Source organism: Hipposideros armiger, unplaced genomic scaffold (assembly GCF_001890085.2).
Source record: "Hipposideros armiger isolate ML-2016 unplaced genomic scaffold, ASM189008v1 scaffold_506, whole genome shotgun sequence".
NCBI classification, from domain to species: Eukaryota; Metazoa; Chordata; class Mammalia; order Chiroptera; family Hipposideridae; genus Hipposideros; species Hipposideros armiger.
The window spans coordinates 183,389-209,803 of NW_017731856.1; the positions used below are offsets into that span (position 1 = coordinate 183,389).

General features: G+C 37.0%; 1 protein-coding gene across 1 annotated transcript in view; it reads left to right on the forward strand.

The window, feature by feature from the left end:
• The first annotated feature begins 194 nt into the window (after positions 1 to 194).
• The window catches only part of BNC2 (basonuclin zinc finger protein 2), a 410,108-nt gene continuing 383,887 nt past the window's right edge, over positions 195 to 26,415 (forward strand). Inside the window, exon 1 of the mRNA XM_019667815.1 lies at positions 195 to 288. Coding sequence (XP_019523360.1) covers positions 286 to 288 — 3 coding nt within the window. The 5' untranslated portion in view covers positions 195 to 285. The remainder of the gene's footprint in view (positions 289 to 26,415) is intronic.

Sequence of the window (26,415 nt, forward strand, 5' to 3'; positions counted from 1 at the left end):
CGAGGAGCCAGGGGAACTCTGCAGGCTCCGACTTGGGGAGCGAGGGCGACCCGGGGCGCGTGTGTAAATCAGTCACCTGAGCGCAGAGGGGCCGCGGCGAGGGCGCGCGCGGGCGGGCGGGGAGAGGCGGAGGCGGCGAGAGCGGCGGCCCGGAGGAAACCGGGAGGGGGAGGGAGAGAAAGGCCGAGGCAGACGGAGCGAGAGGCGGCCGAGGGGCTGGTCCAGGCGCGGCCGCTAAGAGGAGACCAAGAGGCGGGGGCTGCACTTGACAACCAGCATGCCGAGATGGTAAGAAGTTTCCACCCTCCTTTCCTTTTTATTCTAGACTTAGTAAGAAATGAGCCCCAGGGCCGCCCGGGGGCCGTGTTTTCCCCAAGTCCAGCGGCGAGAGGTGGAGGGGAGTGTTGAGGGGGGCGGGCTGGGGAGGAGAACCCCAGTCCAATCTGGCCCCTGCTGTGCCCCCGAAATCCCCCCTAAACTTGGCCCAAGTTTCTGAGGCTAGTTCCAGGTGGGAGGGTGTGTGTGTGAGGGGGGCTCGTGAACGTCGCCCCCTCTCCAGGCTGGCGGGGAAAGGTGATCGCCAGGCTCCAGGGAGTTGGGGACGCGCTGGAGGGAAGGCGGGGGATGAATGGAGCGCTGCAAAGAGCTTGGGGCGGCAGGAAAGCGGTGTGGAGAACGGGGAACTTTTAAAACTTGCCCGCGAGTGAGGGACGGGCGTCTGGGCGTGGGCGCCGGGGCGCGCTGGTGCGCCGCGCGGCGAGGGAGGACACGGCCACCGCGTCCCCAGCACCTTTGCTTGGCCCTCCCTGCTCCCTGACGTTGGGGGAAACCTCCCTTTGTAAATGAAGAAATTGTAGGAAGTGCTCCTGGAGGTTTTATGAAGAACGTGCAAAACGAAGGTCAGGAAAATAAACCCTAGAGAGAGACAGGTTTTGAGGTGCAGTTCTGAAGGATCCGATGTGTTTTGCTTACACATGGACTGCACGGTGGCATTTGGGGCCCGGGAAGGGGGCAGAGTAATTAAAAAAAAAAAAGAAGAAGAAAGAAAAAAGAAAATAGATGAAATCCCCTGTGAAGTGAGGCTGGAATTAAAAAAATAAGTTCTTAGTGCAAGTGGTGGAGGATATAGGAAGGCTTCGGAACGAGATGCCAGCACAGCCCTCCACTCGAAGCGGCTTCACCGCAGCGAGACAGCGTGCAGTTAGTTCGCCCTGGAACAGCGCTCTGTCCGCTTTCGGGAAAGTGATTTGTTAGAAATCCGGCTGGACCACTCCCTTCCTCCCATCCACCCAGAGCTGCTGCTGTTACCCCCACTTGGGAAGCTGATAAATTGTGTTCTGCATGTAGATGTAATATGTAAGAAAAAGGCAGATAGCGGGTTGGCATTTTTTTTCTCTGTCTTCCTTTCCCCCTAATGTGACATCTCTTGTTTCAGTGATCAAAGTCACAACTGGAGTGTAAGAGATGCGACTGTCAAATGCAGACACACACACACACACACACACACGCACACACACGCACACACACACACACACACAAAATAGCATGTGCCCAAGACTGTGGTTACAGTAATGCTAACAGAAATTAAAGTGGTTTTGAAAGCAGCGTGCGATTTATGGTGGTTCTCATTTACCCTAGAGTCGAGCTGTTGTAAAACTGATGTACAAAAGACATCATAAAATAATCCTGTGTACACAGGATTAAAGTGGCAGAAAGTGGCCTGTTTCATTATTTTTTATGTACTTCGTGGACAGTTGCAATGGTTGGAACCTGTGTTTAAGTGCAGGCGTCAAAACAAAATATTAAATATATCTGTTTAGTGCTTGAAGGGTTTTTCTTCTAGCGGCATTTCACACAAGAACGCTGTAAAAGCCGGTTGTAGGTATTATTTTTCTTCCCTTTTCCCTTAGCCTGTATACTGTTTGTCTATACATCTATTCCTAAATACTAACCACTTTGAACAGTGCCTAAGCCCATTTGTCACCCATTGCTTTGTATTCTGCAGTTTCAAATGTGGCTGTGCACACACGTGCTTTAAGTGGGGGGGATTTATTTCTGGCACTCTTATTTAGTGTTCTGATCTGAAGACGTACTTCAGAGCAGTGAGACCTTGTACAAATTAATAGAACTTCCTTTACCCTTTGGAATCACCAAAAAAATCCCATATGCACCTTTATAGGTTATCTGTGTTTTACATTATATTTGTATCTGTTTCATTTAAAGTGTTCAGCCTTAATGAAGTTCTCAGTTGTAGCTACTTTCTGTTCCCGGAGAGCAGAGTATTTAAAATCCAGATTGCTAATCACTTTACCAAAGTACTAGAGTATCTTACCAAAGTACTAGATAGAGTATCTACACCTGAGGAAAGTAATATGGAGCCTAAATGTGAACTCTGAGTGTCTTGTGAGAAAAGTCCGAAACTGTCTTTTTTCCCTCTTGAGAATATTAAGTTCGGAGTTGTTGGCTTGTAAAACTTTGAAAAAGAACCAACTTCATCTGATTTTTAAAAATAAATATGAAGAAAATATTAATAGCAGTTGTACATTCCCAATACCTGATTTTTTTTTCTTCTACCTGAAATGTGAGATATCTGTCAGGCAGGGATGTGTGATTACCAAAAAGAAGCAGACAAAAGCAGAGCTGACTATTGCTATATTAAAATGTAAGTGTTACAGTTTGAATTTTCAAGTGAGAGTTTTTGAGTTCAGTGCTTTACATAACATTTTGTCCTAATCTTGCTTGCTGTCAGGGATGTTTCATGGTTGTGCAATTGCTGCAGTCAAGAATGCCAATTTGCATTCCAGGAGTGTCATTTGATTACTTTTATCTGCACAGCTCCAAGACCGGCCCAGACCTCTCGTTTCATCTTGCCATGTCACGAGTCAATGCTGTGTCGTCTTTTCAAAAATCTGCCTGATTTAGACAAGAAAGAAAAGTACTTTCATGTTGCAGCCGCAGTCCCCTGCTAACTTGTCAGCAGCAGGATATGATTCACTTGGGCCCAGAAGAATGGAACAGAGAGGCGGGTTAGGCGGTTCAATAAAGCCCATGGACAGGTAGTGTGTGACATCCCCAGAGAGCTGCAGTTAATGAAGAACAGGTCTGCTTAGTTCTCCACACGCTGACCTGGTGCTGTCCCCACAGTTTTCTCATTTGATCTTTCCCAGCAAATTGATCTTTTCTTGTATTTTTTTGCCTTCCAAGTTAGTCCTTGTGGGACTGAAATTAGCAGAGCAACTTAAGTTGGATAATACAGCTGTTCAGAAAAGAAGAAATTGGACACTGGCTCAAAAAGGGGTGGAGGGAGCTATTCTTTTTATTGTTGTTCCTGAGAATATTTCTTATATTAAGGGAGTCCAAAATAGGTGATGACTTGAAGTTACTGGTTCCCTTTATTTTTAATTTTAGCGTTAAGGCTCCATACCATTTTAAATATTCCTTAAGTACTTGAAAGATGGTCCTAGTGAGTAGGAGGAGTTAGATTTAGCATTTTTCATATTCACTTGTTTGAAATGATTTGCCAGTCGACTATGTGGCTTTTACGGCTATTGTGAGATAGACTAAATATCAATGGCATACTTCAACCAATGTTATTTATAGTCTTTTAAATAACTACAATCCCTAAGTATCCAATACTGAGGAGCAGAAAAGATGAAACAATAAAAAGTCATTACCAGTGTTGTATATAAATATTATGGTATGTGAAAATGTTTTCTACAAATTACCATCAGCATTTTTGTTTTACATACACCTCAGAATACACTGTTAATAAACTTTAAAAAAAATTTCACGATTCTGCACTTAAATGTATATTTTTAGAGTTGAGACCAGATAAGTCTGAATTTCTGTAGATGTTAATGTATGTTGTTACTTGCTTTTTGAGATTAAAATTAAGTTTAGCAGGATGGGGAAATCTAAGTTGGGACTGTATATGCTGTTTAAATAGGTTAAAGTTTCACTGCGGAATTTTGTATATACAACTTAGGTTGGAAGCAATTAATAGATTCTTGACCTGATGTGGATATAAGGAGCAGTGCTTTCTGAATTTCTCTGCAGATGGTCTCATTTACCATTTACATCCTTACAAGAAACAGTGGAGAACATTTCTTGTGGAAGGGGAGGCGGCCTTCTCAAGTCTTTCCTGTTGGATGGGAATTACATAGGATCATTGGTTAGTAAACTCCTCTCTGAGGAGCTAGAGGGAGCCGCATGATTTTATTAGATATACTTAAGGTTAAAAAAAAATCACTCTGGCAATCAGAGTGTTGTAGAAAAAGAGTACATAAAGAATACTGGCTTAGTGTTTAGACTTGGAGGGGCTTGGAGGGGCTTTTGTAGGTTTGGTGGGGGGTTTTTCTGTTTTGTTTTTAAGCTGTGACAGAAGCAGAACTATCTATAAAAACAGTCAAGTAGTCAGCTAAGATTTCTAGGGTGCTACCTTTTAGATAATTTGAAGAGCAAGCAAAATGCAATGAAATACATTTTCCATCTGATTTGATTTGCTAAGGCCTGTTTGTAGCTTTTGTCAACTGAAGTTCTCTTGTTAGGAGGCCAGCCTTCTGAGTTCTGTTAAAAGTAACTTCTTACCAAGTCACTGAGGAGGGGGCTACCTGTTTCAGTTCACTAAAGACAGCCTCCTTTCTGTAAATAATGGTTTTGAAGGAGCTCTACATACAACTGCTGTACCCTGGTGAGAAAACTCTTTTAAAATAAATGCTTCATGTTATAAGCATAAATAGTAAACCATTTATAAAGCTGAAAAATTAGGAATCAATAAATATGTTAAATTTAAAGAAATAGAACTTAAGTGGTATTAAATTCAGTGTGTGTTGTGTAATTTCACATTTGTTTATCAGCCTTCCCACTAAAATGTGTGATATATTTACATGAAAGAGTCTTTGATCATAATTGTTCTTTAATATTTATATACTAGTTTTAGTAGCATTACTTTGGACAAACTTATTTGCCATTTAAGTAAATAATATAATCCAGTGAGATAAACTACCCAGATTCGTCTTTTTTTCATCTCTTGCACAGTGGCTCTCATTATATTGCTAGCCAATAAAAGTCTTTATTTGTTGCTTATTAGAACCCTCAGTACACTCAAGAGTTGTTCAGCTATAATTTAATTTGGCTGTTCAAAGAGGCTCCCTTGTTTTAAAACATGTTCTTAGTACACTTTTACCATTTATTGTGAACCTATATTCTAACTCATGCATATGCATAGGAATGATTTTACAGATACATCATTTTTTAAGATTTTTTTCCATAGCAAAGTCATAACTTTTTTTTTTAAAGTCTGTACCTAACAATGTGAATTTTTTCCTTTTTTCTTTTGACATTCTGAAGCATTTTTTTTTCTCGGTGATTGAAATAGTCTTGCTACTGTAATTTAACATCAGCTCCCCAAAGAATATAACTTTCAGTTAAAGTCTAGTTGAGAAGGGCAATTTTTAAAAAAAATAAATAATTAAGAATTCTAATTGAGGACATATCACTTTTGCAGTCACTTGAAATTACAAAAAGTTTGCCTTGTATGTCACACATAGCTAGCATGATAAATCCAGTTTCCTTTAGTAAACTGCTGGGAAGTTTTGCAATGAGTGGAAGGAAGATGGCTTGAGTGTATTTGGTGATATTTGTAACAAATCACGTTCACTAAAGAGTAGAACTTGACTGTAAAACTCTAAGATGAGTATCAGGAATTCTTCCACCAGGAAGGCAGAATGTGGAATTGCTAAATGAGTCACTGCGTGTATAGCCTACCAGTGGTAATTGCATCAAACCAACCCTCTAGATACAGTATTTAATAGTTATCAAAATGTACAGTATTGTCTTGGATCTTGTGGTTCATGAGTTCACAGTCCCTGCTTTTTTGTGCTTAGTACAAAGATGTAAGAATCCACACAAAACATTTTTCTCTTATTATGACCTTACATTTGCCAAAGTGCCCCATGCTGAAATTCCTTTTCAGTATCTTTTTTTTTTTTTTAGTCCAAAGCCAGACGTGTACCCAGACACAAAAGCCTCTGTGTATAGCAAGCTGTTTTAAATATTGTGACTCGACGATGTGCTGTCCTTTCTCTGCTTGAGCCAAGGATCTCTGCTCAGTGTCTGTGGATTACCAAGCTCCTTCTTTATTGTACCTCTTGTCAACTATTCCTATTCATTTAACCTTTCATTAGTGTCTGTGCAGCTTCACTGTCTAGAAAGGCAAGGAAAACCCGAAAGGCCCCACTGTCACAGTTATTAGATTTCTCGGTTACATCCCAGCAACCATAAAGAAGTGAGAGTCGACACTATTGTCGTGCGTGCTGCTGTCCTGGGGTGCAGCTCTTCTGTGCATGTCAAGGACATGTGCCACATGTTGACATGCATCGCAGGGATAAATGCACAACATGGGGGACAGGCCAGCACTGGCAGTAATGAGCTTTGTAGGAGTTATTGCAAAGACCCACAGTTTGTGAAGGAATTTTGCTTAACAGGCCAAAGAGATAGACAGAGTTGAAGGCTGCCAAGATTTGCCTATGCAGAGCTTGTCAGTCACATTGTTTTCATCTAAACTTCATTTGAGGGGAAAATTGAATACGTTTGACAGCATTGAAAACTCTTATTTTCATTTTTAACCTTTCAGTGGCGAAAAAAGTGTTATTTTTGGTGACTAGCATATTATAACTTTTTTTTATACTGACTGACTCATATATAGGAATGGATCTATTAGCAATTTATCTTAATTCTCACATACCTTGAATTGAGATATTTTGTAGACATTGTATATATGTTTTTAAATCTGTATATAAAGAATGGAGCTTATTAATTTTCCTATGTTATTTTCTCCTTTTGATTTTCCTCTAGCACAGCCTGGTATTGTGATCTGATTCTTTAGAAATGCCTTTGCCTTGTTACCTCAATGTAAAGGGAAAAAAAGAGGATCTTTGGATCATTTTCTAGTCATAATAAAAACAAATATTTACAGCTTTTGGATTGGAAAATATCACTTCAACATCTTAGGAGATTCATAGAATTGCTTTTTAAGAATTTTCACAACCTTTGAATAGAAAACGGTAAATTCTCTGTCTTTACTGAGAAGTTCATTTATTTTATTTTAGCTAGGAAAATCTTTGTTATCAAGAGTGGATAAAATAGTTTTGTCTTTCTAATTTAAATAATTTTTGTCAGCTTTCCAAACTCTTTTGGAGCTGTCCAGTAACTTTGCAAATATATTAATGATGTATTACCAAATTCCTATAAAGTTATTTCTAATTTTTACTTGACCTTACCTTTTTTAGCCAAGGCAAAGTCTTTAATAGTTGTATTTGATGCTTTCTCTGGTAAGCTTTTCATGGTGTCTTGTGACTGTATTAATGGGCTTAGTTGTCTTTGTTTCAGGGAAGAGGGATGAGCTGTTTTTCACACTCCTTCCCTGAGGTGGGATGCTCCCTTCCAGAGAAACATATATTCAATATTTGACAGCTACTTGCCCAGCCAGCCTAGGGCCATGTTCCAGCCTCTTGGCCATTGGGTGGAAGCTCTGTGTACATTTTCTTAAGATGAATCTGCCTTGATCATCTCAAGTGACTTGGTGGCCTTCCCACAGACAAGACCAGGGTATGTTACCTTTTCCCCTTCTAATAGTCCTGTTTCCACTCATTATGGTTTGTGTTAGGTGAAGGAGAAGAAGAAAGGGACTTGTGAGCTATAATTGTAGCCACCCCCCCCACCCCCAATAACAACCCTAGAAAATAGGCTGGAGCTGTGTGGTAGTTAAAGAGAAAGGGATACACGGCAGTAGCTACTCTCTGTAGGAATCCTGCATCTCTTCTTCATCCAGTCTGCATCTCAGTGCAACTGGCTGACCACGCCTTGGAAGGCACTTACACCGTTATCCATCCCAGAGAGAGAACAGCCCTGGGACTAGATTTCGAGATGCCCCATTCTGTTCCACCTAGGTTTAAAGAAATTTTACAAATTACATCATTTGTCAAACAAGTGAGTTTGGTAATTTCTAAGTTTCTTTCCAGTTGGAACCTTTTATATTTTACTCATATTTGATAGGACTATACAACCACAGCAGTTTACTATTTTAATAGTTATATTGAGATATAATTCACATACCATATAATTCACCCATCGAAAATGCACAATTAATAATATTCTGTTGTATGGATATAGCACCTTTTCTTTATTCATTTGTCCAGTGGAGGACATTTGGGTTGTTTCTTCCTTTTGGTTATTATGAATAATGAACAATGCTGCCATAAACATTTGTGTACAAGTGTTTTGTCCTCATTTCTGTTGGGTATATACTCAAGAGTGCAATTGCTCAGTTATATGGCAACTCTATCTTTAACCTTTTGAGGACGTGCCAAATCATTTTCCAAAGCAGCTGCACCATTTTACATTCCCACCAACAACGTGTGAGTTTTCAAATCTCTCCACATCTTCCTCAAACTTGTTATTGTCTCTCTTTTCATTTTAAGCATCCTAGTGGGTGTGAAGAGGTTTTGATGGGCATTTCCCTGATGGTTAATGATGTTAAGCATCTTTTCATGTGCTTATTGGCCATTTGTATATCTTCTCTTAACAGAGATAGGTCTGTGAAATCTTTTACCCGTTTTTCGTTTAGGTTCTTTATTTTTTTCATTCTTGAGTTGTAAGAACTCTTTATATATTCTGGACACAAGTCCTTTATTTGATATAAGATTTTCAACTTTTTTCTTCCATTCTGTGGGTTGTCTTTGTACTTTTTTTATGGTGTCCTATGAAGCATTAGAAGCTTTAAATTTTGATAAAGACCAGTTTATTTTGTTGTTGTTGTTGTTGTTGTTTGTGCTTTTGGTGTGCTAAGAAACCATTGTCTAACCCAAGGTCATGAAGATTAATCCCTGTGTTTTCCTCTAAGAGTCTTATAGTTTGAGTTCTTACTTTGAAGTCTTTGGTCCCTTCAGGTTGATTTTTGTGTATAATATGAAGTAGGAGTACAATTTCATTCTTTTGGTTGTGGTTATCTAGTAGTTCCTAGCACTATTTGTTGAAAAGCAATTCTTTCCCTATTGAATTATCATGGCACCTTTGTGGAAAATCACTAGACCATGGATGTAAGGGTTTATTTCTGGATGCTTGATTTGTTCCATTGGCCTGTATATCTATCCTCGTGCAAGCACCACACTGTCTTAATTACTGTAGCTTTGCATTAAGTTTACAACTGAGAAACGTGTCTTGCAACGTTGTTCTTCTTCTTCAAGATTATTTTAGCTATTCTTGGTTCCTTAGCAGTTTACTTAAGAACAATATTTATTGTGGTAGAAAACACATAACATAAAATCGAACAACTTAGCCATTTTTAAGTGTACAGTCCAGTAGCGTTAACTGCATCTTGTTGTGCAACAGATCTCTAGAACTTTTTCATCTTGCAAAATTGAAACTCTCTACCTGTTGAACAGCTAGCCTTCCTTTTTCTCTTCCCACAGCCCCTGGCAACCACCATTCTACTTTCTAAGAGTTTGACTATTTCAAATACTTAATATAAGTGGAACCATGCAGTATATTTGCCCTTCTGTACATAGCTTATTTCATTTAGTGTATTGTCCTTGAGTTTCATCCATGTTGTAGCAGGTGACAGGGTTTCCTTCTTTTTGAAGGCTTAGTAATATTTCATTGTATGCATATACCACATTTTCTTTACCCATTCATCTGTAGATGGACATTTAGGTTGAGTCTCCTCTTGGCTGTTGTGAATAATGCTACAGTGAACATGGGTGTGCAAATAACTCTGCAAGATTCTGCTTTTAATTCTTTGGATATATATCCAAAAATGGGGTTCCTGGATCATAATTCATATTTTTAATTTTTTGAGAAACCTCCATACTGTTTCCCATTGCTGCTGCCCTATTTCACATTTCCACCAACAGTGCATAAGGGTTCCAATTTCTTCACATCCTTGCCAACACTTATTTTGTCTTTTTTTACATAGTGCCCTTCCTAATGCAACTGAGGTGATATCTCACTGTGGTTTTGATTTGTATTTCCCTGGTGATTAGTGATGTTGAACATCATTCTTTTTATATACTTGTTGGCCAATTGTATCTATTCTTTGAAGAAATATCTATTCACAGTTTTTGCCAATTATTTTTATTGGAGTATTATTTTGTTGCTGTTGAGTTGTATTTTTATATATTCTGGATGTTAACCCTTTATCAGAAATGTAATTTGCAAATATTTTATTCCGTTCAGTAAGTTGCTTTTCTACACTGTTGATTACTTCCTTTGCTGAACAGAAGTTTTTAAGTAGTCCCATTTATCTATTCTTTTGTTGTTGTTACCCTTAGCAGTTTTCTTTAAAAAAAATTATCTGATCCTGAGAAGAGTTAAGACAACATTAGGAAAATACATCTATTGTTTGGGTAAAAAAGTCTTGGTGGTACTCCAGGGAACAAGAAATATGTCATTCAGTAGCCAAAAGATGATGACTTTTAGTTCGCTGTGAAACACCCTGGTTTTACTTTGATGTTTCTTAATTATCATTGCATTTAAAAGCATTCTAGGTGTTCTGTATGATAGCAGAGACACTTCATGCCCTGAAGGGTGGAATTAAGTACCTAGAAATAATTGTTTTTGGTTTATAAATACGTCAAAAGGAAAGGAAGAAAAAAATCATGATTGAGAAAATTTGTCTTCCTAGACATTTCATCGTGACTAGAAAAACACCAACAGTGATTAAAACTAAAACCCAAACTAACTGGTCCACTTAAGTTTTAAATAAATACCATGTTCAAATCTGGCATGGCACATTTGGAAACATGAGCTTGTTTTAAAGTTTACCTGGCAAATTTTGTAATTAAAATACCTCATTGTTGAATTAGAGAAACTTGAGAGCAAATGAAAGGTAATCTAATTTGGAAGTAGCCATGTTGTATCATTGTTAAATTTAAAAAAATGTTATTTTAAAGTTCTAATTTCTCTTTATTCATGCTAATAAAGACCTATGTTTATTTCCATCAAAGTTATTGCTTTTCTAGTATTCCAATGGACCATTCTTGCTTTACTGCATTGTCTATTTTTGATCATTTGCCAGGTGTTTTGGACAAAAGTTTTGTTATTCATTCAGTATCAACTATTAATTATATTGCTAACTGATCAAATATATATGTAGAGAGTATGTCTTTTTTCTTCTTACATCAGTGTTTACATATTTAAATAGTTATTAACCAGTTTTCAATTGTATCTTATGATATATTTTGAGGATTTACTTTTTTCCTGGTGAAAATTCTCTGGAGGATTTAAAATCATCTATAAAAATTGGTATGGTAGAAAATTTTATATTTACCAGACACTTGACTTTTGATTATATATAAATTTTATAATGCCAATGACACATTTTCTTAATGTTGAACAAAAATATTAATTCTACTCTTTCGTTCTTTCTAACATGTTTTGACATGTGCACATGTATATGGAATGACAAAGTTGAATGTGCTGTTCTTGATATCTTTCATGATTTGAGGATACAAAGAAGGTAATTAACTGGAACAATACAGCAGCACAAAGCAAGTTCACTCAGTTCTCTGGCCCGTGGTGTCTAATCTTCCTGTAATACACATCCACTATCTAGTGGATTAGGGAAGTTTATTCTATCAGCATGTACGTACCTAACAGGTATGCTGCTGGAAGTACAATGTGTTAGTTCAGACTTTGTTCTCATTCAAAATGGTGACTGGGAACAAAACATTTTATATGTTTGAATTGGTTTTTGACAATCAATTTTGCTTCAGCATACATTGACTTTAAACAGTATTAAAAAGTAAATAAATATTTTTAAACCTAGAAATTCTGCCAGGTGTTGAGACATATTTTTTACTCTATCAGTGTCCCTGGTAAGAAATATATTCACATAAAGGACTTATGTTTGTTCATTGGTTTTTGCAGCTTCACTATGTCCCTGAACAGCAACCGGTCGTTGACATGACATTTTTGTGTACAGAGACAGTGATAATTAGAGCTAAGGAAATGTGTGTGTGTGTGTGTGTGTGTGTGTGTGTGTGTGTGTGTGTAAGTATCCATGAGTAACTGATAGTTTACAACTTCCTTGTGGATAAAGGAGAAGACAGAATAGCACGGTTTACTGAAATTTCATTTTGGGGCAGGAGGACATGGTTTAACACTAATTGTTATATTTTCATACTGCAGTAAATAATACCTGATAGGTTGTTTTTTTGTTTCAGGTATGGATGGCATGGATGAATACTGAGGGCATCACTGAATGTTTTACTAGTGTGAAATTGTATTTCTGAAATAGAGATATGCCAGAGTAAGAAATTTGTTAACAGTCAACAAGTAAATATGTGCTTACTTACTATATGGAGAATAACTTGCTATAAATTTGCATGAAAGAACATTAGACAATAGTGTACTGATTTGATAAAAATAAAAAAAGATGCTTTAAAGTTTTCTCAGGTTTTTATGTTCAAGCTGTATATTTGGCATAGGCAAGGGAGTTCCAGTTGTCTTCATTTTCCAAGGTATAACACACTGTTAATTATTTTAGAATATAACAACAGGCGTTTGAGTTTCTGTGATATACATGACACTCCTTTAGGTGCTGTAGGTATTACAGATGAAGTAGAAGCTATAAACCTAACATGATGTAGCACAAAATTCACTGGCAGGTGGATATTAATTATCTTAAAAAGAATAACTGTAGGCCAGGGTCTGCCTCTAGTCTCCATTTGCTTAGAAATCTAATTTTGTCCTTTGTAGAGTTCAGTCAGTTTGTTCGCTGACAGAGGGGTGGAGAATACACACTCGCAGGCATGGTGTGTGAACATTTATATATCTGCATACCATATTAGATGGAATACTCATATACTTGTATTGGCATGCTTAGCACATTTTCTCCTTTGAGGGCACATTTAAGTAAGGAGTAAAATGATAATCCAAATGTTGCTCATTGCCTAATGAGTTTGGGAGTTGAGCAGAGAATGTTATGGATGGAAGAGGAAGGTGGAAGGGCCTCCTTACCCTTAGTATGGAGAACTTTTCCATTGGCCTGTATCATTTACAGTACACGCTTTGGCCCTCATATCTCCTGGACTGTGTTTGGGAGAGCACTGGAAAAATTTACCCCTCTTGTTTTTTTTTTGCTTCCCATTCCCCTTTCTGATTGACAACTCCTTTTTTCTTTAGATATGTTAATATTCTGAAGCAGATATTAGTCGACTGGCCTGGGAGCTACTTGTTAAGGTGACTTTGCATCTGTTTTTTTGTTTTTTATGGATCTAATTCAGATGGCGGTCTCATTGGATTCATTTTGAATTTCTTGGGAGATACCTCATACCACTACCTGACATGTCATGTATGTTGTGCATGGGTAGGCAAGAATGGTTGGAGGCCATAGGATAAAACAACAGTTTTCTGGAGGAAAAAACATGTTTTTTTGTTTGTTTGCTTTTGAATAAAAATGGCTTTGACACCAGTTAAATAATACCCAGTAGAGAAAGTTTCTATTGTTAAATACCTTGTAGAAAATTATCTTGATCTGAGATTAGCCTTACATATAGGTGTAATAAACTGCAATCTGTAAGTCAGTAGGAGTTGTGTGTGTGTGTGTGTGTGTGTGTGTGTGTGTGTGTGTGTTTAATCTCTAAATCTATTTTCTGTGTGATAGGAAAGTTCATCAGTTACACTGGGTTTTTTTTTTTCCATTCCACAATTAGGGTGAAGATTAGATTTTAAAGATTCTTAATAATGTTTTACATTGTGTGCTGTGCAACATCTTATTTTAAATTGTATTATTTTATAGGTGCCAAAAGGTCCAAAATGTTAAATCTATACCTTTAATGTGAAATTGGTTGATTTTGGCAACTTCCCAATTAGTTTTATTTATTTTTACTTGAGTCATTTGTTCCTTTTAAAACACTTTAATATCAATTAGATTCTGACTGGAGAGAAACATTTGTTAAGGGAAGAGAAGGTAGAAAGACGAGGCACTGAATACCCAGTGGACTCCCAAAGCACAGATGCCGGTGGAAACAGGAGCCGCCCGTTGTTGTGGTTTCTTTCCTTAGGTCTGATTCTAACTTTTGTCCTTATATCCATGTTTTCAGTGTGTAGTCTGCACGTTTCAGAGTAGGCAGGGTACAATTGTGTAATGTGAGAATTTTATTATTTAAACCCACAGGGTTTAATGCATTCCAAATTTTAAGTTGGAAAGGTGTCAGAACTAAAAATAAAGTGGGGTGATGATGGAGAGAATGGAGAAATTGCACAGGAAATGTTGAACACTGATAAAAATCTAGTTAGAAAAATACTTTGAAAAACAAAGGGCCAGTTAAAAAGAGTGGCATGAAACTTGTTTTTATCTGCTTCCCGACACCTAGGTTCACCGTATTTTTTTTTCCAGGATATTTCAGGGTCTCCTTCTCTCTGTACCCCTCATCTACTGGGCAAATCCTGTTAGATTTGCCTCCGGATTACCACCCATTTTGCTACCTCCTCTGCCATTACCCTCATCCAAAGCACCATCACTCCTTACCTGGAATACTGAGTGCGTTACTTCCTCACTGGCCTGGTGCGGCCATTCTTGCCTTCCTCCTGCCCACTACACCCAGACTACACAGAGAAATACCTTTCCTTTCTCAAAACCTTCCAGTCTTCTTGTCACACGTATAGTGAAATTTGAACTCCTGCTGTGACTAAAAAGGATATGTGAGATGAGATCTCTGAGACGCCAATGCTCCGCCACCATTTCCTACCGCTGCCCATTCTACTCCCCTTAGACTGACCTTCATGCTGTTCACTGAACGTGCCAACCTTTTATTTAACCTCAGGCCTTCGCACGTGGTTTTCCTCTGCCTGGAATAATCTTCTCCCAGATTTTTGCATGGCTTCCTCCCTCATTTTATTCAGTTCCCCTCTCAAATGCCACCCCATTCAAAGAGAACTTCCTGACAACGTTCTTCCCCCTGCTCTCCATGCTGTATGCATTTCTGACCTCTTAACCTGGCTTTTTTCTTCATTGCATTTATCATTACTTGAAAATATATTTAATTATTTTATTTCTGAGTAGTTTTGTTATTTGTCCCTCCCCTCTCAACAAGGATATCAAGCTCTGTAAGAACAGGGACCTTTGCCTGTCTTGCTGTCTTTTTAATTTCTGAATGTCCATTATCTGAAGAAGTGTCCACTATCTGGTATGGGAAACACTCAACAGATATTTGTTGAATGAGTGAATACATTCATTCATTCATTCATTCATAAACAAATTCTTTATCAATTATCATCAGCTCTTAGTTTTTCCATGGAAGATTATTTATGGCACCAGCTGTTGCCGTTTTCTGAACCGTTTATTGGAGCAGTGGTTTCCAGGGTAGATGTAAACACCCCAAGGGGTGTGCAAAAATCATCCTATAAGATGTGGGGAAAATATATTAGAAATCTGATTTATCTCAAAGTCAAAATGATTCAAGACATTGAGGCAGCCACGACAGTGCAACTAAAGACACTCAAGAAAGAGGACTTCCAGAACTGCTTCAGAAAGTGGCAAGAACGATGGGATAAGTGTGTTCGAAGAGAGGGGAAGTACTTTGAGGGGGAATAATGGCAATGTATCTTTTACTGTAATAAATATTTTTTTATTTAGACATTCACCATAGTTTTTTATCATACTTCATATATGTGAAGGTATGTGAACTATTTCAGTGATGACTGAAAATTGCTACCTGATTGGTCTGTTTTTGGGTGATCTGTGCTTTTGATTGATCTTTTAATAATTTTCCCTCACTTTGAATAATTTAGGCTTTTTAGTGAAGCTTAATGGACACTTTGGGTTTCTGTGACTTCAGGTTTTTGAAACAGCTTTATTGAGTCATAACTGACATACCATTCAATTCACCATTGTAAGTTTTACGTTCCATTTTGTAATTACAGTTTATGCAATTTTGAAGACACAAGGAAATAAATTATAAACTTAGAATTTAGAAGCAAGTTTAGTTAGGTTCTCATTTTAAAACCTTTCAAGTTAAAGAGAGTTTTATAACATTTAAAGAACATGTTAATAAAATATTTGACAGGATTCATAAACTGGAATGAAGCATTGAAGTAATGAATGTACTAATAAGTATTCTAAGGAAACTTAAAAATCACAAATAAGTGGATATAAGTATTATCCTTTGTAAAGTAGTTACCCTTGAAGGTCCTACAATGATGGTGCCATAGCTTAAAATGATTTCGGAGCTCTTCATTTGACATTGGTTTCAGACAACCTGTGTCTCATTCTTCTACATATCTGCAGGGCTAGCAAATTTTCTGAGACATAGTTTTGATTTTTTTGAATCATCCAGTAGTTTTAAGCCTGATGAACATGTTGGGTTATAAAGTCATGTAATTCCATTTTTGGTAAGAAAAAATTAGCACAATTGATTTTTCTCATATAGCTATACATTGGCTCTGGAAATGGTTACAAATGAAGAAATTCCAGAAATCATTTGAACTAAGTAGCATCATTGGAATAAGTGCAGTGTTTGGAGGTGACAACTGAGACATATTGATTATTTTTCCCCACCGGTAATGGGGCATTTTTTACATCCATGGAAACTCATTTGGCTGTATAAGAATCAGTGTGTGATTTCATGTGTATGTCTATTCATACATACATGCGTGCTTATAAACATCTTTCCACCCACCAAATTGTGTTGGTGTTTGGTAGTGTTATGTAACTCGGCTTCATGTGGCAAGTACCTGATCAAAGTTTTATGTCAGGGTAAATCTTGTGGAATCTGATTAAAAATACTCTAGGTGATGGCCTGAGGAGGCTTCTGAAGGCAAAGGATAGCAAGAAAAAATTTTAACCACGATGTGAGACTGCATGAGCATTCCAGGATACCAGGTAGTTTTATATAGAGCTCTTTGGCTGGAAATTAGAGGGGTTGTCACATGGCCTATACTGTATACTTCTCTTACCTAGTTCAGTAAATCTGTATGTTGGGTATAAATAAATACTAGGGACATCAGAAATGAGAAAGCTAGTGAAGTACAGAGTTGTGCATCTCAACCATTTCTGAGGCGGTCTTATCCATACTGGTAATTGACAAAAGTCAAAGGAAAAGTAGGTGTTAACAGGGAATGTGATTTTGTGTGTGTGTGTGTGTGTGTGTGTGTGCTTTAAAATTTGTTTTTGAATTCCTTAAGTAGTACTTATAAGTCAGCTTTTTTTATGATTAATTCTTGGTTATCAATTAAGAAGAGCGTTAGTTAGTGCTTTCTTGTGTTGAACTTCCTTCTAATTCACCTTCCAACCTCTTCTCCACAACAGAAAATGCTAATTTTGCATGGAACCTGTAGATCTTGGCATGATTTTATTGTTAAAAATATTAAAAGCAACTTTGAAAATCAGTTTCTTTTGTGAAGTCACACCCACACCCTATCTAGAAAGTTTGCAGATACTTTTTCAGAAATGAGAATTCAAGAAGTAAAAAGGAATGAAATACATTTAACTCCAGAAAAGTTAATTTTAGATGTTTCTTCATTCCCCCAGAGTTCTCTGAAACTAGAGAGCAGTCTGATTTGAAAGAAAGTTAAGACCATCCTGTGTTGGAAGTAAACATTAGGTCAAATTTTCTTGTATTTGCTGCAGTCTGCTGGGTGCTTTCTTTTAGCCAAATCCAAAACTAGTGTACTAGGCTTCTCACATAGTTCTGTGAAGGTAGAGAGGGGCCTTAGCAGGCCCTGGTATAAGTGGAAGGCTCTGCTGGACCAAAACATAAGTGCGTCATTAACTCTGTCTTTGGAGGGACCGTGTGTACTGTGTTCATGGACCATTTGGCTCATGAGATGGGATTTGTCATAATTCATTGTCATGTACTGTAACTTCTGTGGGAGTATAAGGTCTAGCCGCTTTACCTTGAATGGGTTCTCAATGTTTTATCTTGTTCCAGGATGGATTATTATACTTGAGAATGCACTTAATTATAAGCTTTATGTTTTCCAACACCCATTCACAATGCCTCCTCTTCACTACAGCTGACTTCATCCATGGAATTTCATGTGCAGGTTGGGGGCAGTATATGACTTGGAAGATGGAGTCTGGCAAATCTGAAATCTACCTCCATTTTTCGGTGTCTTCTCTTCACCTTGAGATTTTGGACCTTTTTATTTAACTCCTGTTTTGGGGGTCAATTTTCTCAGAAACAGAAATGTATATTTGATAAACTAAGGAAGAGGCACTGTTTATTATTATTGGGTATTTCTCAGAATATTATAATAAGAGATTGAGTTTTGTTGTGTTTTATAAACTACTGCATTATAGATATCGTTTTAATAAAGTTTGACTGAATCCATGCCTAAACTGAGACCCTTCCTTAGAAAAGGGATGCTTTAGAATATTTCTTGTTGCAATCCTTTGAGATTAAGAACAGTAGGAACTATGGAATTTTAGCTTTTTATGTATATATGTAATCTGTCTCTTCAGTTTCTTGAATTTGCCTCTCATCTAAGCCTATCATACTTTATTCTAATCAACAGTTTATATATCTCTGTAATTCTGTCACTGTAGATTCTCAGGTATATAATTATGATCTTTTTTTGTCTTTATCAAGGAACAAATGATCCTAAGTGAATTATAATTTAGTAATTGATTAATAGTTTCATGTTTTGAGTTTTAAAGCTTTGCTCAAAAATTGTGGTTTGGGGGGGTATCTTGATGATGTATATTGAACACACTTTTAATGGTCAAAGTTAAATTATACTGCATTGTATATTCTGTTTTTAGATTTTAGTGTTTTATCCCTGGTTGAGAAACCCATGACTAGAACTATATAACTTTTCTTTTCTAAATGTGTTTGGTCAATATGCAGCCTTCTTTGGAAGATGATTCTTTTTTACCAAATGAATTTTATTACGTCAACTTCCTTAATTTGTAATGTAGGTTCAATGAAAGCCACAGGGTAGGTTTATTTCCCCCTGAGAAATCTTTAAAGAGATGTTTAGACAAATCAAAATATGCTTATAACTTAAATAATTTGATGTGGCAAGTTTTTAAATTAAAAAAAAGACACACACACACACACACACACACACACACTGCATAACCTTTCTTTGAGTCTTTGGTTTAAGTCTTCTGTCATATAATGCCAAAAACTTAGTTCTGAGCTGTGTGTGTGTTGAAACATGTATGCCTGTCCTGGTGTCATAACTAATTATATCTCTCGTATGCTTACTTCTAGTAATTGGAAAGTAGACCTACCGCAGCTTACCATTTAACATTTAGTTTTATCTTGAGGACCTGCTATAGAAATCACATTTTCTACTATGCAGCAACTTGACATTGTAAACTGATACTACTGTTTTAAGTATATTATCCACTTTGTGTTTTGCAGAAATAGTGTACTGGAAGGGAAGAAAACTTTCAGGAGATCTTAAAAGCGCATCTGTCTTTACCAGTAACTGTACAGTAATACTGACTCATTTAGCAGATTTGATTGAGCTATTTCATCTACGAATTGGAAATTGATGGTCTAGTGTTGTGATAGGAAAAATTTATAGGATTTCTTTTTACCCAAAGTTTGTCAAAAGATTGTAGCTTGTGGCAAACCTGCTGTTTGCTTTGGTCACTTAATCTTCATGGATTGGTCTAAAACAATTTGGGGCTTCTTCTATGAAAATGCGTTGAGCAGAATATTCACAGGCTCACTTAAACATCCTGTCTTGGACATACATGCTTGTGACTAGGGCAGCAAGCAGTTTCTTATATGCACCAGCATGTATGAAAATATGTGGTCCTTGTCCATGCCTGCTGAAAGAGGACGTTACCAGTCTTCAGTCTCTGAGCCGCAGTCTTGTCGCAATTAAAGTCTTAGGACTGGGAGCAGTTAATGCTGCTGATAGATTGTGGTATTTAGCGTTGTGCCGTGTTCCAGGGTGAGCTAGCTCTGTAGACTTAGAAGATTCCAGTCAGAACTTGGGAAAGAATATACCAAAGAATTTGTGGCAATTAAATATTTTGAAAGCAAGCAATGCAATGACTTTCCTTATTAATAAGAAGGTCTTTTGGGCTTTGCTTAAAGAAGTAGTGAAAAGATTGTGCAATTGTGTTATTGCTAATTGTTTAAAATTTAACACTGAAAATGCCGGATTTTCTCTTATTCAGTCAAAGCATTCTTTGCTTTGAAGTTTCTTACCTTTCATTGTTTCATTATAGTTCAAAATAGAAGTCTTCAGTATTGCATTTCAAACTTAGTTCTATTTTCTTTATTTTACACTAAATTAGTTTTTTTAAAAAATAAATTCTATATTGTTTCTGTCATACACTCACTTAAATATTCAGGGCCATAGAACTTGAATGTTTTGTATTCTGAAATTTTGGATTCTTGGTATAATTTTTCTGTTTTGAAAATTGAACTTCCAGTGGTTTCTTTCTAATCAGTATAACAAGACCCGTTACATGAAAAAGTTAGATGGCCTAAGCCATCTAACTTTTAAAGACTGTGACTATAAAAAGTGAGTGTTAAATAATGAAAGTGTCTTTCCACTTTAAAATATTCATTTTTCTTAGAGTTTTTGTGGTGTCAATCATACTAATGCAGGTGTGTTTGGTTTTAAGAATAATTGATGATGGAAATCTGAATTTGCAGCCGATAGGCCACATAAGAGCAAGGGTTATTTCAAAATGTGGGGCATCCTGGCAGTGCATGAGAGGGTTGGCCTCCAGCCTGACTGATAGGAACACCACCTTCCCGCTCATCAGTTGACTGAAATACCAAGAGGTGGAAGATGTTAAGGCTTGTCTGCATTCTGAACCTGGGGGAGCTGCCACCTCCACAGGGTGCTTGGAACTCAGGGAGAGGTTTTTGTTTGTCACAAATGACTGGATTGGGGTGCCTCCTGCTATGGAGTGGGCCAAGGACACCTCAGTGTTACAATTACAGAAGAATTTACCTACAGTGATGACTAGTTCTGCCCAAAATATCAACACCTCTGCTGGGAGTCACTGGATGGTTATTAATATAAAAAATGAAAATATTGGTAAAACGGACTCCCCACATGGAATTTCCACTTTAACGTCTTTTTTTAAATGATTGTTCCTATTGTTTTCAAGTATATACTTGATTGCAATTTAACAAGGGGAAGCTCAAATTTCACTTCTTAATGTTCTTGAGTAAATGTGATTTCTAAAGGTATGTGGATATTTTATACACTTGGTGTATTAAAAATATTTAGTCATGAGCCCCCAAGTCAAATTCAAATACACCCATTGATGCAAATACCCATCATATTGTGTGTCATTGTTCGGCAAATTAGTACATTATAAGTGTTTTGAAACTCATGTCTCTAATTTTTTTGTAATTACAAAAATAATTAACTTTGTGAGAAATCACTATACTATTAAAAGGTTTTTAAATCAACAAAAAACCTTTAGTTTAAATAAAAACAGAATTGGATAAAAACAAGTATGTTCACATACTTATTGTTTTCTCATGTCAGTACCAGTTCTGAAATTTCGACTGGGAAGAGGAAGTCTTAACATAAGGCCCCTGGTTTTGAATAATATTCAATCGGGAAACACTATTTGATGGACACCGTAGTACCCAAGCTTTCTCTTCTTCCAAACACATTCATAGTCATATGGGAGCCTTAAAGTAGCTCAAAAATGTTTAATAAAACCCATTGAGTTGGTAAAGGAGTTTTCATTTATAAAAAAGCAGCTTAAGTGTGTGTTTAGAGTACAGCTTGAGTGGCCATAAGTAATACCTCAATACAATCACAGGACAAACAGAATCATAAACTGGCCCTTTGGACTTGTAACAAAGTTCATGGCTTTGGAGATGAAAAGACCTGCTTTTGAATATACTGATACCAGTATTTACTAAGGTAGAATCTTGTGCAAATTCCTTTACCTGTTTATGTGTTGTAAAAAACACATAATACCAAATTTACCCTCTAGACCACTTTTAAGTGTACAGTTCAGTAGTGTTAACTATATTCATATTATTGTGTCATTTTAAGAAAACTTTCTTCTGAAATAATTTCAGGCTTTCAGAAAAGTTGGAAAAGTAGTATAATGAATTCCCATATACCCTTCACCCAGATTATCCAAATATTAACATTTACTATGACCATGTAAATTTTAAAAATCAAGATATAATTTATATACTATAAAACTCAGCATTTTAAAGTATATACTGGGCTGGCCGAGTGGCTCAGTTGGTTAAGAGCTCGCTCAAGAGTTTGAGCTCTGAGCAACAGCGGTTCGAGTCCAGCCCGAGCTGAGCAGCCGCTGAGCTGCCAATAGGTAGTAGGATGGCTCAGCTAAAAAAAAACACAAAAAACCAAAAAACAAAAAACAAAAATAAAGTATATACTTTTTTTTTCACAAGGTTGTGCAACCATCACTATTATTTAATTCCAGAACATTTTTGTCACCCAAAAAGAAACCCTATACTCAATAGCAGATAGCAGTAACTCTCCATTCACACCTCTACCTAGCCCTTGGCATCCTTTATTTCACAATAAATTATGAAATTTATTGGGGTGACATTGGTTAATAAAATTATACAGGTTTCAAGTGTGCATTTCTGTAATCCATCATCTATATATTGCATTGTGTGTTCACCACCCACAGTCAGTTCTCCTTCTATCACCATTTATTAGACCCCCCCCTTACCCTTGTCTATCTCCTCCCTACCCACCTTTCCCTCTTGTAACCACTAAAGTATTGTCTGTGTCTATGAGTTTTTGTTTGTTTGTTTGTCTAGTTCATTTGTTGCTTTCAGTTTTATATCCCATATATGAGTGAAGTCATACGGTTCTTGACTTTTTCTGTCTGACTTACTTTGCTTAGTTGTATAATCTCAAGATTCATCCATGTTGTTGCAAATGGCAGTATTTCATCTGATCCAGCAATCCCTCTTCTAGGTATCTACCCAAAAAATATGAAAACATTTATCTGTAAAGATGTATGTATCTCTATGTTCATTGCAGCATTATTCATGGTGGCCAAGACATGGAAACAACCAAAGTGTCCTTCGATAGGTGATTGGGTAAAGAATTGTGGTCCATATATACAATGGAATATTATGTATTCTTTACTTTTGACCCACTGTTTTCTATGAAATATAATGGCATTAATACTGAAGTATTTTGAGATAACATACGTAGAAATGCCTAGTATGGTATCTGTCTAATGCAAGCCAAATGCCCATTAGTTGTTTTTTTCCCTTATAGGAAAGGAAATTATCATACCTAGATCTACACAAATTATTTTGGAAACTGATGCCAGTGAGAGGAACTGTTTCTTTACTAAGTGAGAAATCTCTTATGGTTTAGCAGACCAACAATTTCCAAGATACTCAAAAACATAATAGGGATAATTATATTAAAATAGCTAATGTAAGGTAGGCTGGTAAAACAGCCTGCAGAACTCCAAAAATATGTTTGTAAAATATTGTTTTGCAGACATAGGCTAGGGAAAAATCTTTTGCTAATGGGTGTCCATCATGCATGCCAATCTCTTCACTGATTAATCTTTGAATTTTTATATTTTTGACACATTTTATGTATCCATTGTTTAAACATTTACAAATTTAGTAGGTATGACTTCATAACAAGGCATGGTAAATACCACAGTGTAGTAAAACCAGTCAAGTGTCATAAGGGTTCCATTGTTATCTTAAATGACAGACACGAACACCTCATGACCTGGATTTGATTAGCCTTTGATGATATGATGGTTTGATTGTGATCCTACTGTTTAGCCAAGATATCTGCATTTTGAGGAATCGTTAGTTAGTTATGGTTCTGATTGCCTTAGTAATGTTGTAAATGTTCTAAACATTTATAGTGTAATAGGAAGCTGACGAGGTAGTAAAGGGATAAGAAACCTATGAGTCAGAAAGTCCTGAGTTTGAATCCCAACTGTGCTATGGGAAGTTTGACATGGGACAGAATTTCTTGAAGCTTCAATTTCCCCATTTGTAAACTCGGAAGATAACAACCTTCATTGCATAGGGTTGGAGTAAGCATTAAATTAGACATTGTGTGGGTAAGGATTAGCACAGTTCCTGACACAAAATAAAAACTTAAAATAGTGGAGGTGATTCAGATTTCTTTAGGTGTTGCTTAAAGAATGGACTCTGTAGTTCTGTGTTGCTGATTAGTTTACCTGTGACCTTTTTTAGTTGCCTAGAACGTTACACATTTGGTAATTTCATCGTGTAAAATAGAGAACTGCAGTGTTCAAATAAGAATCTGAAGAGCAACAGAAATATTAATTATCCTAGCTGAAGTCACAGTGATAGAACTGGTGGGATAATTTCAACTCAAAAAGGCCAATTGTTTTGTAAGAGTTAAAAGTTAGGCCTGCCTATTGCAATGTAGCTAAAATGTTTTTATGACATTTTAAAAAGTAATAAATATAAGGAAATTGTCCAATTTGAGAATATACTGATATGTGGTAACCCTTCTCTGATGAGCAGTCTTAATTGCGTTATACAATAGAACCACTGAATTAAATGTGATTGAAATGTTCTTTTGATGTCAGAGTCATAAAACATGATTATATAAGGTTTTTGTGGCTGGTGACATAGGATTACCAGTTTTTTCCAGTCACACAACCTGGTAATTCTTATTGAATTTTGGTTATCTTACTAAGTTCTTGAGTGTTAGTGACAAAATTTTTGAGTGTTTGTCATGAATCTGCCTATTTGGAAAGGCATACGGACACTGCAATATTTTGGCATCATGACATTAAAGGGAAAACACTTTTTATAATAGGGCAAATACTTCTGAGTAGAAGCAAAGGTCAAGCAATGGAGTGAACTTTTGAATGACAACTAATGTTAGCATGGCTTCAGGGGAAGATGCCGGATCAACTGTGGCAGTCATTAGCTTCATGGATATGAAATGACAGTCTCTTTTCCCTTTCATGCCAGGGATGCTGAATTTTCTAGAACAAAAACGGGGAGCATCTGTGGCTGCCCAAGTGAGCTGGTAAGAGATTAAATGATCAAGACCCAAAGAAATCGAGGAATAGTAGGGGTTGCTGTGTGTGAGAGAAACATTCCAGATAGGCACTGCCGTATGGACTGCATAGAAGGCACAGGGTCTGGTTTTTTTCTAACCCAGACTGTCTCTGACTAGCTGTTTGATCTTTGTAACTTCTTTGGTACTTCTTCAGAGCTCCTTATCTGAAGAGCAGACAAAATGAAGGATGGAAAACAGGTTTCAACTCTCATGCAATATTGATAGATTGGTAATGGCTGCTTGAGAAGGATACCTTGGGTCAGAGGGAAGGAGTTGAGCAGTTGCTGCTGACTGTTATCGGAGTGGTAGTGTGTGTGTGTGTGTTTACAGGCATACATACATGTTTGTATATGTGCCATGCACCACATAGCTAAAAATCGTTTTCAATTCCCATTATATATCAGAGATTACATTTTTCTTGGGTATAGGGCTGAGACATTCTCCTCCTAATGAGACTGCATTTCTGCCTGAAATTTCGCCAGGGTACTTCTGGCTTGGGGAGAGAATCACAGGCTATAGATCCAGCTGCCTAATAGGCATATAGTAATGGCATCTAGGAAGGAATGAAGTGATTGTTGCCAGAGGTAAAGAATGTATTGAATGCTTTAAATAGGCTCATATGGGTTCCTTTCTAACTTCACCTTGAACCATACTTAAGGTGACTCAACCCTACTATGTTCCTTCAGAAAAGTTAGCCATCTAATGAACCACTGGTACTTAAATGTTTATCCCTGCTTAACATTTGGTGTAAGGCATCTATTTCTATTCTAGGATAACTTTCACAACTAAGTTGTATTTCTGGGTTGTGTTTCAGTACCAAATAGAAGGAAGGCAGGTAAGAGAATTGGGGATAGTACGTAACTTTTGCTGTATTGACACATAGCATAATATAAACAGGACACTAAAAGACACAGAGTCCTTAGCAACTAGTGCCAGTTATGATTGGCTTAGCAATGTTGAAAGCAAATAAGATGGCTTTCAGATGTCTAATATATAAACTGTTGAAGAATTATTGCTTGAGTTTAAAGCAAAGAATCCTTATGTTTCTAACATCTTTCATTATCTGAGAAAATTAAGCAGAGTTGTTAAAGACTTAATCTGTGTTAGAAACCACACATTTTAGTGACTTGTATATATTAGGCCTGTATTATGTAGGAGGGACATGTGTAAAAACTAACTTCTGTTAGCTCATCTCCACTGACCAACAAAATTAGTAGTTTTCCTATTTGTGTTCTTAAGATATGTGTAGCAAACATATGTGTGGCACAGATAGACCAACATTTTTATATTTTTTATATTTTTTTTGTATCTGTCTCAGCCACCATTAAGATTGTCCCTGCTCAAGGGCAGAAGTCATGTTTTATTCACGTTTGAGTCACCAAAGCTAGCAGAAGCCTGGCATCC